Raw genomic sequence first — 16,975 nt, forward strand, 5'->3', positions numbered from 1 at the left:
CACTTAAGGATTGACCTACCCATAATAATTACTGATCCCTGTGAGTTTGTGTGCAGCATGTCTTGCCATTTAATTTTAACATTCTCAGGATAGTCATAAATTTCTATTAATAGCGTTTCCATAAGTTTCTTTACTTGGCAAATTGCCCCTTAAGTTTTGTGATCTGTATCTCAAGTGTTCTAATGTATTTGCATTTGGACATTCTCATGAATCCTTCAACATGGTGGAGATGTCATAGATACAAAGTTCATGTTACTACAAGAGATGGCATGCTGTTCTTTAGGTCATGTCAATAATTGAACTAAACTATACTCGGTGACGCTCTACAGAACTTATTTTCCATGCTGAAATTTCCAAATCCTATACTAACAGTAACAGATTAGGAAAAGTTAAAACATATGATTATTGGGGAGTTCACTAACCATCACAATTCCTTTGACACAAAAACAGACTAGTTGTTCCACTTGAACTCTCAGCGTGTTCGATTATGATGCACTCATTTACATCCTACCAATAATGTCTTAGCTCATTCACTGAATGCTAGCTTCAACCTCCAATCAGCTAACGGTCCCCTTCCACCAAAACTCTTAAAGGATTGGCTATCGCTTATGGCTAATGTCCAAATAAATAAATCAAACCTTTGCACCATCTTTAACTCTCTTTATAAAAATTAGGAGTATATATAAATAAAAGATAATTAGTGGGTTTTAACTAACCTTTCAAAACTTTTATATATATATGGGATCACCTCTTTTGGTATGATTTACTCTTTAAGGAGTATAAGCCTGGAAATTACTGTTGCTGACATTTATGGAAAAACACCAGAGTTTGATCTGGCTATTTTTTTTTGCCATTGTTTTATCAAAGGCATTAGCTCATTTGAAGTAAATGGGTTAACCCCCATAGTATATAGCAGGTAAAATAATGTAATATAAACACATTAAGATTTTATTGTTGATATCAAGAGTCATTTGCAGTTTATAAAGATACCCTAGCTGGTTTAAATTTTGAAAAATCTTTCATTTTTAGCATCTTTTCCGTCACTGAATAATCTTACAATCTATGATGTGACACACAACAGTATGAGAATTAAATGGCAACCTCAAGATGGAGCTACTCAGTATTTAATCCTGTATGAGCAAGTTTCCAGTGATGGAACTGATGATGGAAAAGAGGTAATTTCTATTACAGCAAAGTATTTCCCATGAATTTCTTATTTTTCTTTAAGAGTTTATTAGATCATCTCACTTCCTAATCAAAATGCTCATTAAAATTGGGATTTGGTCTAATGCTGAAGCCACAAGGCAATTGATATAAAACCGCAGTAGCTCACAGACCAATAGGATATACAAGACTAGAGATTTCCTGCAGGTTGGATTCTTGAGCTCAGCTTGCTTGTAGAGTGGAGGTGAACACTTTCCATGGGGGTAGATGGGCAGAATCTGAAGACAAGTCAATCTGCACTGTTTTCACGCAAGCACTAGATGTGTAGGATAGAGCTCCCCCTATATTGCTACAACCATAACAAGAACAAAACTTGCATGTAGAGCCTTTAATTTAGAAAAATGTCTGCAGACACTTCACTGAAGCAATAAAATCAATCCCAGTTAGTCTGTTTTTGGTGATGTTGGTTGAAGGAGGAATGTTCACCGTGAGATAAAGAGAACTTTGTCGTCTTCTTTGAATAATGATCCATCAGTGCCACACTGGTGTATCCTAGTAACATTGTTGGGACATGAAAAGACAGAAACAGAATTAGAGTGTACAATCACTTAAGCTTATTCTACCATTCAATTAAATCATGCTGATCTATACTTCAATCCCCTTTAGCTGTCTTTGCTCTGTATCTGTTGATACCTTTACCCAACAAAGATCTTTCAACTTCAACATTAAAAAATTCAAATAAGCCAGCACCAAAGGGGAGAGGTTTCTAGATTTCCACGACTCTTTGTGTGAAAAAAAATGCTTTCTGATTTCTCAGAAACTGTCCCTTTGCCCTGCATTCCTCCACCAGAGGAAATAGTTCATCTACCTTATTGAATCATTGATTAGGTCACCCCTCCACCTTTTAAACTCAGGAATACACACCCAGCTTAATGCAAGATGGCCTCGTAATTTAACCCTTTAGCTCATAATATGCATCTGATTAAATTACACAATATCCACTCGAAAATAAATCTTTCCTAATGTTCATAACCCAGAACTGAACACAGTACTCCAGATGGGTGGCTGAATAGAACGGAGTGGGGGGGAGGGGGGTGGGCTGTTGGACAGCTCGCCCACCACACCCCCCTCCCCACCAGAAGCAAAGTTGGCGTGGAGCTGGCCCACTCCACGCAGGCCCACTCCGCAGCCACAACATGTTGTGGGCGGGCTAAACAAAGACACTAGGGCAGAAGTCCTGCCCTCCGGAGCTGCTGGCCAATCGGATTGGCCGGCAGCTCCATCAGTCCTGGCAGTGCCAAGATTGTGTTAATGGTCGCTGCTGAGACTGCAACAAGAGGAGTAAGAAGGCCCATGGATCCCCGAAGCCGGTGAGTCCGAGGCCTTGGGAAGGGAGGGTTTCAGCAGGTCAGGGAGGGGGATGGGAGGTTTTGTTGGGTTTAAGGTTACGTGGGATTAGGAAGAAAGAGGGGAATCCATTTTAGGGGGGCCACCCCCGATTCTCAAAGCGCAGTTCCTGAAGATCGAACCCGCACTTCCATCCCGCACTTTGAAGAATGGAGTTAAAAACTCGGGCTGCCAGCTCCCGCCTGGCTGCCCATGCCAAACATTTTATAAGAACATAAGAAATAGGACCAGGAGTAGACCATTCAGCCCCTCAAACCTGCTCTGCCATTCAATAAGATCGTGGCAGAACTCCCCGTGTTTCGATTTCCACATTCCCATCTAACCCCGGTAACCTTTGATTCCCTTGCCTAACAAGAATCTATCTACACTGCCTTAAAAATATTCAATGGCCTCACCTCCACCACCTTCTGAGGCAGAGAGTTCCCAGGCCGTACAGAAAAAAATTCTCCTCATCTCTGTCCTAAAAGGGCAACCCCTAATATTAAAACAGTGCCCCCTAGTTCTAGATTCACCCACAAGAGGAAACATCCTTTTGACATCTACCTTGTCAAGTCCGTTCAGGATCTTGTGTATTTCAATCAAATCATCCCTCAGTCTTCCAAACTCCAATGGAAACAAGCCCAGTCTGTCCAACCTTTCCTCATAAGACAACCCACTCATTCCAGGTATCAATCTAGTAAACCTCCTTTGAACCGCCTCCAATGCATTTACATCCTTCCTTAAATAAGGTGACCAAAATGCACACTGTATTCGAGATGTAGTCTCACTAATGCCCGTTATAACTGAAGCATAACATCCTTACTTCTATATTCAATCCCTCTCGTAATAAAGGATAGCATTCCAATGGCCTTCTTAATTATTTGCTGTATCTGCATACTAACTTTTTGTGAATCAAGTACTAGAACACCTTGATGCCCCTCACCTCAGAATTATGCAGCTGTTCTCCATTTAAGTAATACTCTGCTTTTTTGCTCTTTTAACCAAAGTGAACTACTTCACATTTTCCCACATTAAACTCCATTTGCCAGATCTTTGCCCACTCACTCAACCTATCTATATCCTTCTGCAACCTCCTCATGTCCTCTTCACAAAATACTTTCCTACCTATCTTTGTGTCATCTGCAAATTTAGCTACCATGTCTTCACTCCCCTCATCTAAGTAATTGATGTAAATCATAAAAAGTTGAGGCCCCAGTACAGACCCCTTTGGGACTCCGCTTGTCACATCCTGCCAATCAGAAAAAGACCCATTTATGCATACTCTCTGCTTTCTGCCAGCCAGCCAATCATCTTTCCATGCTAATATGTTACCCCCTACACCTTTTGTGCTTTTATTTTCTGTAATAATCTTTGATGTGGCACCTTATCAAATGCCTCCTGGAAATCCAAGTACAGCTCGTCCACAGGCTCCCCTTTATCCACTGTGCATGTTACTCCTTTAAAAAAAACTCCAATAAATTGGTTAGACATGATTTTCCTTTCACAAAACCATGCTGACTCTTCCTGATTGCCTTGAGCTCTTCTAAGTGCCCAGCTATAACCTCCTTAATGATCGATTCTAATAGCTTCCCCTTTTATGGCATGGGCAGCGTATTATCAGGGTCAATTGGCTTGGTAACAAGCTTAATTGACCCTTGATTACCTATTTGAATATGGCTGGCAGGCTGCCAATTATGGCACCCACTCCCCCCCGCCCCCCAAATATAATTAGTGTGTGCTTGGGGTGGGCAGGAGGTTGTGGGGTAGACACCCGCCCTATTTTATGTGCCTCCCGCTGGTAACATGCCCAGCAGGGACATGTAAAATGCCGCCTAGGGGCTAAACAACTAAATCTTCACTTCCTTACTTTTGTGTTCCAACCATCTTAAAATAAAGGGGATTGGAATATAAAAGGAGATTAGCATATTTGATTACTCTGGGTACCATACTTAAGGAAGGATGTGAAGGCTTTAGAGCGGGTACAGAAAAGATTTAAGGGAATGTTTCAGGGAGCAGGGACTTCAGTTACATGGATACATGGAGCAGCTGGGGTTGTTCTCCTTAAAGAAGAGAAGGTTGAGAGGAGATTTGGTGTAAGTGTTCAAAATCATGAGGGGTCTGGACAAAGTAGGTAAACTGGTCCCATTGGCTGAAGAGCTGAGAAACAGAAGTCATCCATTTAAAGTGAATGGCAAAAGAACCAAAGGCAAAACAAGGAAAAATCTTTTCATGCAGCGTATGGTTAGTATCTGGAATGCACTGCCTGAGAGTGTGCTGGACGCAGAGTCATTCGTGGCTCCCAAAATGAAATTGAATTACCTGAAGAGAAAATATTTGCAGGGCTACAGGGAAACAAGGGGGAGTTGAACTAGCTGAGTTGCTCTTGTAGAGAGCTGGCACAGACACTAAGGGCTGAATTGCCTCCTTCTCTGCTACAATCTTAAATGAGAAAAATGAGAAACCAGTTGTTACATCCTGTCAATTGCATATGTTCCCTCTATCTCTACACTCTGCCTCCCTCCCCTAATCAATTACCAGCCCATGTCATTATAAGCCTATATGTTCAAATATTGGAGAAAACTCAAAGCCGCAATCTTTAATTCAGAGGATAGAGTGCTACCCAATGAGGCAGCATATAATCTTTGTGTGCTAGGTTGGCATAATCTGTTTGTGGAAACCCATTGGAATAATGTTTGAAAGTCCATGGCCTGTAATGTGGGCTGTTATATTTATAGACTACTTTCAACTTTAAGTTGACTTTAGCTCCTGAAGCATGACAGAAATATTATGAATTCTTTTCAATGTTTAAAATAGTAATTTGCCAGGGACTATGGGAGAAAGATTGTTTACTCTTTAATGATAAGTAATTGCTACTGTTGATTTCAAAATATTTAAACTAGATCATTCTTGTAATAATAGGTGAGAGTTGATGCTCAGTATACAGATATTGAAATAGAAGGTCTTTCTGCAAATGCAGAGTATGTTGTGACAGCTTATGCTTTATATGAAGAGGAAACAAGTGAACCAGTAACTGCACAGCGAGCAACATGTGAGTCAAATCAAGCTTGTTTTTCGGGACAGTTTGTAGATTATGTAATTGGTTTGTATAATTTAGCATAACTTTCTACACATGCTCTGCTGTTTTACTATATTTTTACTATATTTTTTCCTATTTCTTGATGTTTCCCTGAATCATTTCCTGAGAGGGTGGATAGACGTCCTATTCCAAATGTTCTGACAGTTCCAGTCATAAGGCAATGACATCAGGAGAAATGAAATATTGACTTGGTTTGATCATCACTAATTGTCCCTACCCCCACTCTTGAAATTTGCCTCCAGTCAATATCTCTCACAGATCACTTGGTTGAATTGGGAACTCACCATGTGGGGACTATATACTGTTCATGTTTATGGTGGGACAGGTCCATATACTTTGCTGGGTTTTTTAATTATAAGGCTTAGGCCTACCATAACAGGCTATGTTTGCCACCAAGTGTTTCAGAATGTTATGGTTATGAGGTTTATAAAAATGTTTTGTTTTGGGACTGTGTCTTTAAGGTAAAATGATGGGGATCATGTGACCTGTTCTGAAGTCTGCCTGATAGCAAGCCTGGGTGGGGCGATTGTTCATTCTTTTGTATCTGAAATTCCTGAATTTTCAGTATATAGGCTTGCTCCTCTCTCTGTGGAGTGGGGCTGGAGTTCTATCGAGGTTCCACTTTTCAGCTTGGCTATCTTGCCGCTGTTTGCTGGGCTCAGCATACTCCACCTCAGCTTACAGCCTGTGATTATTAAAAGTTTTATGGCTGGAAAAAAAAATCGCACTGTCCTCTGAAGAAACAAAGGTAAAGATGGCAGTTTGTGCAGCCTTACTTTTGCTTAGTTTCCCTGCTTTTTTTCTTTTCTGCATTCATTCCTTCCAGCTCGCAGGATTGCTCTCAGTTATCCTATATCTGCTTCAGTCTTCCCACTAGGCCCTACTAGCAGTGTTTTACTATTGCAGAACCCTTCTTCTAGCATTTCTGGAAATTGGAACCCCCTTCAAAGTGCTTCTAGTCTGTAAGGCTCCATTCCAACATTGCCAGGCCCTGGGCTTCCCCTTCAGTGCATCTAAATCTCAGGGCTCACTTCACTGCTGACAAGTCAGAGTGTCTGATATTGTTCCTTGGCATAATGCTATTCTTATGAAACATCCAACCTATCTTGAACCTATTATTCATGACATGGTGTAGCACTGCTGTCATTATAAAATCATTATAAGTAATGCTATGGCTGATTTACTAGTACTTATCCTGTCAGCATTCTCATTAGATCCATTAATAAATGGTGATGGTGCAATGGACAACATTTAGTTTCAAGGAGAGGTGAAAGCAGATCTTCTTTGAATTTGTGTTACCGTCCATTAAAGGAAAATTGTCTGCACTGAGTTGCTGACAGATGCTGGGCGAAACAACTTATTGGAGGCATAAACTTTGTACATAATCCTCAGGGCTTCGACTTCCTAACACTCTTTTGACCTGTGGCTGGAAATTTCTCTGCAACCTGTGGGCAGAGTCATGGGCCCACTGTAAGTTTCCCTCTCAAATAAAGGTAATGCATTGAGGAATTCCTGACTGCTAACATACTTTATGATATAATAATACGCTGTACAGTTAAGCAGCAACTTTCATCTATCAAATCGCAGGATCATCCAATTGAATACATCAGTAAAAGAACAGGAACACCACAGAGGCATAGAAATAGTGAAGGAGGAAACAGGGAAGACAAGATTTATAGAAAGCATGAAAGAAAAGCAGAGAACAAAAGGGTCAAAATGAATGATCCAGACAGCAGAATGAGATTAGTGTGAGACAGCTAGATGGAAATGGAGAGGGCAATGGGGAGGAACAAGGCAGGGAATGAGCGAGACGAAGAATGAGGGAATGATGCAATTACAGGATAGAAAGTTATCTTTATTTTTCACCCTTGTACAAAGCCATGAAAAATCAACAATATTATTACACATTGTATGTTACATGATATAACAGCAAATACTACTTGCATTTCTATAGTACCATTAACATTGAAAAATACCTCAAAGTGCTTTACAGAGGCATAAGGAAAATGGATACGGAGCCAAATAAAGTAGATGGGATGATCAAAAGCTTGCTCAAAGAAGTGGGTTTTAAAGAGCATCTTAAAGGAGAAGGGAGAGGTGAAGGGGACTAGGGTTGGAATCCTGGAGCATGTGACTTAGCCGGCTGAAGGTGCAGTGGGGATAAAGGGCCTGGGGATGCACACACAACCAAGCATGGAGGAGCAGAGAACACCAAAGGTTTGGTCCTGTGCAACCAGCTACAAGCCAAGTATGAAACTGCTCGGACATGTAAAGGCTGCAAAGGAATATTCATTTCAGGGTAGTTTGGCTTAGTGAGTGCCCAATGAAAAAATGTCTATTCTATTTCGTCGTTGTTTGAAATGCTGTGTTATTTATTTGTAGTCTCGCTGAAACCCCCAGAAAATTTACATCTCACAGAAGTTCATCACAGTAGCGTTAAAGTAAACTGGGAAACAGCTTCAAAGAAAGTGAGAGGACATCGTATCATTTATGTGACTGCCAATGGGAATGATCCCAAACAGGTACAATTCATTTTGGACCACTCTAGCTGTGTCGCTAATGCTGGTGACTTGTACAAATGTCAAAGATCTAGAACTCACTATCTGAGACTGAGTTATATATTAATCACATGAATTAAGAACATCTGGGGCACTGCATGTCTGACCAGATACTCGGGGACATTTGACTCTCAATTGGGAAGCCATGGGAGACCTAGCCAATATTAACGGCTGGAGCTTACTAATCTTCTGCTGGTCACTGCCAGTTTAAAATGGGAGACAACCAGCTGGCTGGCAGCAGGCAAATATTGTGTGGCCTTTGGGCCACATACTGGCACACAGGTAAGACACGGGGTGGGCGGGTTGGGCTGAGGTGGGTGGTGTTTGGGGGGAGAGCTGGCAGAGGTGTTGTGGTTTGACAAGGGGGAGAAGTGGACCAGGTATTCCTTGTAGGACCTGAAGGAGCACACATTAGTATATATTAGTAAACTTCCATCTTAGTCAATTAGGCTCAGGTGCCAGCAAAAACACCAGGGTTTAAATTGCCTTAATGTGGGAATGGAACAGAGATTACAGTCACTTGATTTTAACTCCTGTTTTTGCCTTGGTTTCTACCAGGAATTTAAATTCCACCTATTGTTTATTCTATAGATGTGCATTGCTTTGGAGAGCCCTAATTACTTGTGAAATATTGGGAATTATTTAAGGTTAATTTTACATATGTTTGTTTATGGGGCATTTTCTGAATTTAAACTTTGCAACAATTTAGAGATTTGAAAAATTTGGACCAATTCTGACAGTTAAATTAAATCACATTTTCCTCTTGAGGTATATTTTGCAGTTTGCGTATTTCTGTATTTAAATATTTGTACAAGCTGAGTGTTTGACAACCCTGCACTGTACATCATAACTTCAAGGAGTTAATGTTCCAGTTAGCCGAAGAATCAAGAAAAATGACAAATCCAAGCTGGCATCATTCACTTCTATTCAGTTTCTAAAGAGCTTGTATTAAACACACTCTCTGCCACTTCCTCTAGGTTACTCCAATTCATTCCAGCAGAGGACAACTAAAAAAGAAATAAGGAGGGAGAAGATTAAATATGAGGGTAAACTAGCCAGTAATATAAAAGAAGATTGCAAGAGTTTTTTTAGATATATAAAGGGTAAGAGAGAGGCAAAAGTGGACATTGGGCCGCCGGAAAATGACGCTGGAGAAGTAGTAGTGGGGAACAAAGAAATGGCGGAGGAACTGAATAGGTACTTTGCGTCAGTCTTCACAGTGGAAGACACGAGTGACATCCCCAAAGTTCGAGAGAGTCGGGGGGCAGAGGTGAGTATGGTGGCCATTACCAAGGAGAAGGTGCTAGGAAAACTGAAAGGTCTGAAGATGGATAAATCACCTGGACCAGATGGATTACACCCCAGAGTTCTGAAGGAGATAGCTGAAGAGATAGTGGAGGCGTTAGTGGTGATCTTTCAGGAATCACTGCAGTCAGAGAGGGTCCCAGAGGACTGGAAAATTGCTAATGTAACCCCCCTGCTTAAGAAGGGAGTGAGGCAAAAGACGGGAAATTATAGGCCGATTAGCCTGACCTCGGTCGTTGGTAAGATTTTAGAGTCTATTATTAAGGATGAGATTTCAGAATACTTGGAAGTGCATGGTAAAATTGGGCAAAGTCAACATGGTTTCATCAAGGGGAGGTCATGCCTGACAAATCTGTTAGAATTCTTTGAGGAGGTAACGAGTAGGTTAGACAAAGGAGAGCCAATGGATGTTATCTAGTTGGACTTCCAGAAGGCCTTTGACAAGGTGCCGCACAGGAGGCTGCTCAGTAAGATAAGAGCCCATGGTGTTAGAGGCAAGGTACCAGCATGGATAGAAGATCAGCTGTCTGGCAGGAGGCAGAGAGTGGGGATAAGGGTGTCCTTCTCAGGATGGCGGCCGGTGACTAGTGGAGTTCCACAGGGGTCAGTGTTGGGACCACAACTTTTCACTTTATACATTAATGATCTAGATGAAGGAACTGAGGGCATCCTGGCTAAGTTTGCAGATGATACAAAGATAGGTGGAGGGACAGGTAGTATTGAGGAGGCGGCAAGGCTGCAGAAGGATTTGGACAGTTTAGGAGAATGGGCAAAGAAGTGGCAGATGGAATACAACGTGGGGAAGTGTGAGGTCATGCACTTTGGTAGGAAGAATAGAGGCATAGACTATTTTCTAAACGGGGAGAGAATTCAGAAATCTGGAGTGCAAAGGGACTTGGGAGTCCTAGTCCAGGATTCTCTTAAGGTTAACTTGCAGGTTGAGTCGGTAGTTAGGAAGGCAAATGCAATGTTGGCATTTATTTTGAGAGGACTAGAATATAAAAGCAGGGATGTGTTGCTGAGGCTTTATAAGGCTCTGGTCAGACCACATTTAGAATATTGTGAGCAATTTTGGGCCCCGTATCTCAGGAAGGATGTTCTGGCCCTGGAGAGGGTCCAGAGGAGGTTCACGAGAACGATCCCAGGAATGAAAGGCTTAACATATGAGGAACGTTTGAGGACTCTGGGTCTATACTCGATGGAGTTTAGAGGGATGAGGGGAGATCTGATTGAAACTTACAGAATACTGAAAGGTCTGGATAGAGTGGACGTGGGGAAGATGTTTCCATTAGTAGGAGAGACTAGGACCCAAGGGCACAGCCTCAGAATAAAGGGAAGACCTTTTAGAACAGAGATGAGGAGAAACTTCTTTAGCCAGAGAGTGGTGAATCTATGGAATTCATTGCCACAGAAGGCTGTGGAGGCCAGGTCATTGAGTGTACTTAAGACCGAGATAGATAGGTTCTTGATTGGTAAGGGGATCAAAGGTTACGGGGAAAAGGCGGGAGAATGGGGTTGAGAAACTTATCAGCCATGATTGAATGGCGGAGCAAACTTGATAGGCCGAATGGCCTAATTTCTGTTCCTATGTCTTATGGTCTTATGGTCTTATTCCCACAGAGTCCCTGGCAATCTTGAGACAACATACATACAAATGTCACTAAATGAGTGATTAGTTGCTTAAAGGTGCTTCAACTTGGCAGTAGTATTTCTTAAACATTCTACAAATGTTTGGAGCTCTCAGTCTGATGTTGAAGCCCATGTTTTTCTGACTGATTTTTGTCACTAAACTACTTTTTCTGGATCTGCACAATCATTCAGTATTGATTTTTTTGGATAATGTTATCAGCAATTGCATCTACACAGTGGCATAAAATCGCATCGGGAGGAATTCATCATGATTACTGAATTTTTCAGCCAACTATTTTTCAGCCAATGTCCTATCTCCCTTCCTCCACCACTCCACCCCACCCCAACAGTAGATGTGAATGCTGTATTGGTGATTGGAGCCATAGGCATTGGGTGACTTCCTTTACCTAGTCCAAAATCCTGCCATTCATGTATGAGCCTGATGGTGAATGATACCAGGCTCTTTCACTGTGAAGAAAACCCAATTCTGTCTTCAGCTGATGTCCACATGTACACACTTTCATTAAGGGTTGCAGGATTGTCGTCAGGAGCAGGAACCTTGTTCTCCCCTTCTTAACCAGTCAATCTGAGCTCAGCTAATTGTATGTAGATGAGAGGTTGGAGCTGGAACTTTCCTGGTCCATTTAGCTTAACCATTTACTGGACAACCTCAGTAAGCTTTTATTTGGAATCTTTATAGTTAGGTATTCACCTTGGCTGCTTTTAATTCCAGGTCGAAGTTGCTGGGGACATTACAAATATCCTATTGAAAAACCTGACCTCGTTGACAAAGTATGTGATTACTGCACTTTCTATTTATGACACTGGGACCTCTGTGCCTGTTATCATCACTGCTGAAACATGTATGTATTTCCATATGCAGCATTCGGTTGCTTATGATTTCTTATGGTTGATTTAAAAAGAACCAGTTCTATTTGAATTAAGGTACTATTCTAAGTGTTTTTATTCTTAGTCAAGGTTCCACCTCCATCAGATCTGAAAGTTACTGAGTTTTCAGGCACCAATTTAACAATTACATGGAACCATGCAGCCAGCGATGTCATTCTTTATAAAATAAAATGGATTCCACTTAGCGGAGGAAAATTAAAAGAGGTCTGTGTTATACGTTTAGTCAATTAATTTGTCTGACTGTTATTATAGTCAGTAATATATAAAGGGTTACATATATTAAAATAGTACAGTTTTGAATGCATTTAAATAATCTGTTTGTTAACCAATGTAGGTTATTATGCCTCATTTTCATTGGCCATTGCATTGAGCAGTAGTGGCAGAGGTGCAAGTGTTTGACTCTAAGATCAAACTGATAGTAGACATTTCCAGTATTGGACACATTAAGTGGCAGCTGAGTTTCTTTTTAATTCAAGGAAAAATCTGAATAAAATGAAGAGAATTGGGATATCTTGAAGCTCCTGTTGCAGAAGAGAAAAGGACTAGTAAAGGATTGTGGCCTTGAAATTACTCTGTGGGATAGTAAGTGTGAATGTTTGATACATTTGTTTGAAGTTCCTCCCAAATTGCAGAGAGATGAATTCAGGATGAACGTGTTAAATTATTACACTATTTCCTCACAGGATGAGGAACTTAAAGGAACTCAGCTGTCACTCAATACATCAGTGCTAGAAATGAGGCCTTAGTCTTCTGCAGACATGGACTTTTCCCTGTGAGCCAGTGGTAAAGTCTGTCAAGGGGGAAACAACATATTTTCCTGTAGTCCACCAGAGAATCCCAGTTCCCCAATTCTCTTTTAGAGAAAGGGGAAAAGGAGGAAAATCCCATTTTTTCTATAATTAGTTCTATGTTAATTTTATTGAAAACTTGAATAGATATTGAAAGAGTGGGGTAGAAGGAAATGGGCACAAATATAAGAGGACAAAATCTCCCGTATGGATAGGCGAATGCCCTGCAAATCAAGAACATAACTCTCTAACACTTTCTAATAAAACAAGGAAAGTTAATATTTATTTGTTGCCAGAAAGGTTCTAATCTTATGGAATCATAGAATGATTACAGCAGAGAAGGAGGCTATTCAGCCTGTCAGGTCCATGCCGGTTCTCTGCAAGAATAATTTAACTTGCCCTGCTCATCCGCCCTTTCCCTGTAGCCTTGCAATTTTTTTTTACTTCAAGTGCTTATCCAATTTCCTTTTGAAAATTTTCATCCCCCCCCACCCCCAAGACAGTGCATTCCAGATCCTAATTACTCACTGTGTACAAAGTGTTTTCCTCATGTTGCTGTTGGTTCCTTTGCCAATCACCTTAAATCTGTGTCCTCTAGTCCTTGGCCCTTCTGCCAGTGGAAACAATTGCTCCCTATATATTCCGTTTAGACCCCTTGTGATTTTGAACACTTCTACCAAATCTCCTCTCAACTTTCTCTTCTCTAAAGAGAATAATATAGCTTCTGCAATCTGTCCACGTAACTGAAGGCCCTCATCCTTGGAACCATTCTCGTGTGCCTGGATTTTAGGCCCCTTGCGGGGCATTTTTGTAGTGAGGGGGAATGTAAAATATGTCAGGTGCTCAGCTTACCTCCTTCCTGCCCGCGCTTGACCTGTTCCCCTAATACGGGGTGTGGGTAAGGTGCCCAGTAGGCTGCCTGCCTTAGGCTTACTGAGGCCCATAACTGCCCAATTAGGTGGCAATTAAAGGCCTCAATCTCCCTCCACTGCCATAAAATGCTGGGCAGTGGCAAGCGGGCCAGAGTGCAAAGGCTGTTTTTGAAACTGCTTCTTTGAAAAGGTGGGAAGGAAAGGGGCACACCGTTCAGGGGGTGCCCTAAGTGCATCAGGGGCACCCCCCACCCCCCACTCAAGATATCACCCCATCCCTTTGTCCCTTCCCGCTTGCCCTCCAAACCCAGCCCCCCCATACCTCCTCCTCCCCTCTCCTAAGTGCTCTGATCCCTCCCCATGCTAAAAGCGTGGGAATTACCTGGGTCCAAACACCATCAATGATCTCTGTAGGCCTATTTGCAGTCCCAGCAATGCCCACCACTGTGTTCTGGCACTGCTGGGACTGCTAGAACTGCCAGCCAATCAGATTGGCCAGCAGTTCTCGAGAGTGGGACTTCCTGTCCACTGAGGGGCAGCAGTCTGACCCTCAGCCTGTTTAGCCCATCTCCAGCATGTTATCTCTGCAGGGATAGCTTCTTAAAAGCTGGTTCGTTCGGGAATGACTTTCCTTCCAGGGGAGCAATTAGTCCACCCACCACCCCCCTACCATGAAATCCAGCCTGTAAATATTTTCTGCATCCTCTGTAAAGCCTTTACATCCTTCCTAAAGTATGGTGACCAGAATTAGACACAATACTCCACTTGAAGCTAAACCAGTGTTTTATTAAATTTCATCATTACTTCCTTGCTTTTATGCTCTGTGCCGCTATTTATAAAGCCCAGGATCCCATATGCCCTATTAACCACTTTCTCAACCTGTCCTGCCATCTTCAGTGATTTGTGCACATATACTTGCAGATCTCTGTTCCTGCACCCCATTAGAATTGACCTTTTATTTTATAGTGTCCCTCCACGTTCTTCCTACCAAAATATACCACTTCATACTTCTTTTCATTAAATTTCATCTGCCACATGTCAGTTCATTCCACCAGCCTGTAAATGTCAACTTGAAGCCTATCTCTATCCTCCTCTCCTCACAGTTCACAATACTTCCAAGTTTTGTGCCATCTGCAAATTTTGAAATTCTGCCCTGTTCACTCAAGACTAAGTCATTAATATATACCAAGGAAAGCAGTGATCCTAGTGCTGCCCCGGGGAACCACGCTGTATACTTTCCCCCAGTCTGAAAAGTAACCATTCACCACTACTCTCTGTTTCCTGTCATTCAGTCAACTTCATATCCATGCTGCCACTGTCCCTTTTATTCCATGGGCTTCATATACACCATATTGACTCATTACCTCATCAACCCCTTCTGTTGCTGCATCAAAAAACGCAGCCAAATTGGTTAAACATGATTTGCCTTGAACAAATCTGTGCTGGCCTTTTCTAATTAATCTTGTCCATTTGTGATTGTTCATTTTCTCTGGATTATAATTTCTAAAAGCTTTCCCAGCACCAAGGTTAAACTGTCTGGTGCTGTAGTTGCTGGGTTTATCTTTAGACCTTACCTTACGAAGGATGTGAAGGCTTTAGAAAGGCGTCAGAAAAGATTTACGAGAATGGTTCCAGGGATGAGGGACTTCAGTTCCTTGGATAGATTGAAGAAGCGGGGGCTGTTCTCCTAATCCGTACACCTGTTTCTCCTTTCTAATGCTGCATTCTGGTTCCCATCACCTGTCAATTAGTTTAAATCCTCTCCCACAGCACTAGTAAATCACCCACAAGGGCATTGTACATCAACAGGGCTGGGACCAACCTGTCTGATCTGTACAGATCCCACCACCCCAGAACACCTCAGAAGTCCCAGGAATCTAAACCCCTCCATCCTGCACAGTCTATCCAGCCATGCATTCATCTGCACTATCCTCCTATTTCTACACTCACTAGGACATGATACTGGGAGTAATCTGGAGATTACTACATTTGAGGTCTTGCTCCTTAGAGCCAGGTTTTCGCGGAGTTGGGACAACTCCGTGGACCTTAAAAAATGGTGGACAGGACCCAGATGTGGAAGTCTTGCGCTCATTCCTAACAGATCCAATTTTTGCCAGCAAGGGGAAAGAGGTGGGACCTGATTCACACTGACGGGAAACCCAAACTCAGCAGGGCCAGTTGAGCTTAGTGCTGCGTTCAAACAAACCCCATTTTGGCTTTAACTTGCAGTGTAGGAATCATGAATTGATAGAGTAGACATAAACAGTCTTGAAGGGTAGATAACATCTAATGAAGTATCATGATCTGAAATTTTAAAAAATCCCTTGCTCTTTAAATTTGAAAAAAAGGCTTAAGCTGTCAGTGAGCATTAAAAAAACACTGTTTGCTGTACTGCTTTGATTGACAGGCCATCTGGTGCAGGTTAGAAAGAAACAAATGACCACCTGTTCCACAGTTTTCATTGAATTCTTTGTTTGCATTTCCCAAGGGCTGTTATTATATCATTATGAATGCATGGCTGAGTTTCAAAAAAAACTACAAAAGCACTTATCTCAGAAATGGGTTCTGAGTTCATTGCTTTATTTACAGTTTAAAGAGGCCATTATAAGATTAGATGTCTTTGATTTGGCTACTGAATAGAAATGTATTTGATTTTATAAGAGATTAAGTACTTGAGGAAATTTAAAAGCTTTGAATGGGTTTCATGAATGAGAGTTTTTTTTCACTATCAAGTGTGTATGAATGAGAGCTGTATTTGATTGTTAGTTTATTTTTTTCATCTTCACATAGCTCCTGAAGTCTGCCCATGGTGGATACTAGGTGAGAGGCTTTGGAGGTTGCATTGGGGAATGGGGGGCATGGGGTGGGTGGGGGCATGAGTTGGCATGGAGGTGGCATGGGGGCATTAGGGGGGCATGAAGGTTGGGTGACAGTTGAGGGGTGTGAGGAAGTTAAGATTAGGGGTGAGGGATAGAGGGCCTAACTGCTTCTAAAACAACTGGCACACAGTCCCAGAGAACTGGGGCAGGCCTTCTAACCGGCCCACCATGGCACTCACCTGCCCCATGGCTGCCTACGATCTGTTTCCGGGGTCAACAGTTCCGATTCTATCCTGCCCGCGCCTACCACAGTGAAAATTGGGTCTAACAGGGCCCTTTAAACTGAGGCAGGTCTATCAAAGTCAGGAAATTTCCTGACTCAAGCTAACCCCTCGGTGGTGAAAACCTGGCCATTAGTCTTTTCCCTAGACCCCTAAAATCTGTCAGC

At 42.0% G+C, this 16,975-nt stretch overlaps 1 protein-coding gene across 1 annotated transcript in view; it reads left to right on the forward strand.

Moving 5' to 3' along the window:
- The window catches only part of LOC144688534 (collagen alpha-1(XIV) chain-like), a 203,560-nt gene that overhangs the window by 56,975 nt on the left and 129,610 nt on the right, over nt 1–16,975 (forward strand). Inside the window, exons 13-17 of the mRNA XM_078555234.1 lie at nt 1,030–1,175; nt 5,470–5,599; nt 8,030–8,169; nt 11,873–12,002; nt 12,113–12,252. Coding sequence (XP_078411360.1) covers nt 1,030–1,175; nt 5,470–5,599; nt 8,030–8,169; nt 11,873–12,002; nt 12,113–12,252 — 686 coding nt within the window. The remainder of the gene's footprint in view (nt 1–1,029; nt 1,176–5,469; nt 5,600–8,029; nt 8,170–11,872; nt 12,003–12,112; nt 12,253–16,975) is intronic.

This window comes from Cetorhinus maximus, chromosome 13 (assembly GCF_964194155.1).
Source record: "Cetorhinus maximus chromosome 13, sCetMax3.hap1.1, whole genome shotgun sequence".
NCBI lineage: Eukaryota > Metazoa > Chordata > Chondrichthyes > Lamniformes > Cetorhinidae > Cetorhinus > Cetorhinus maximus.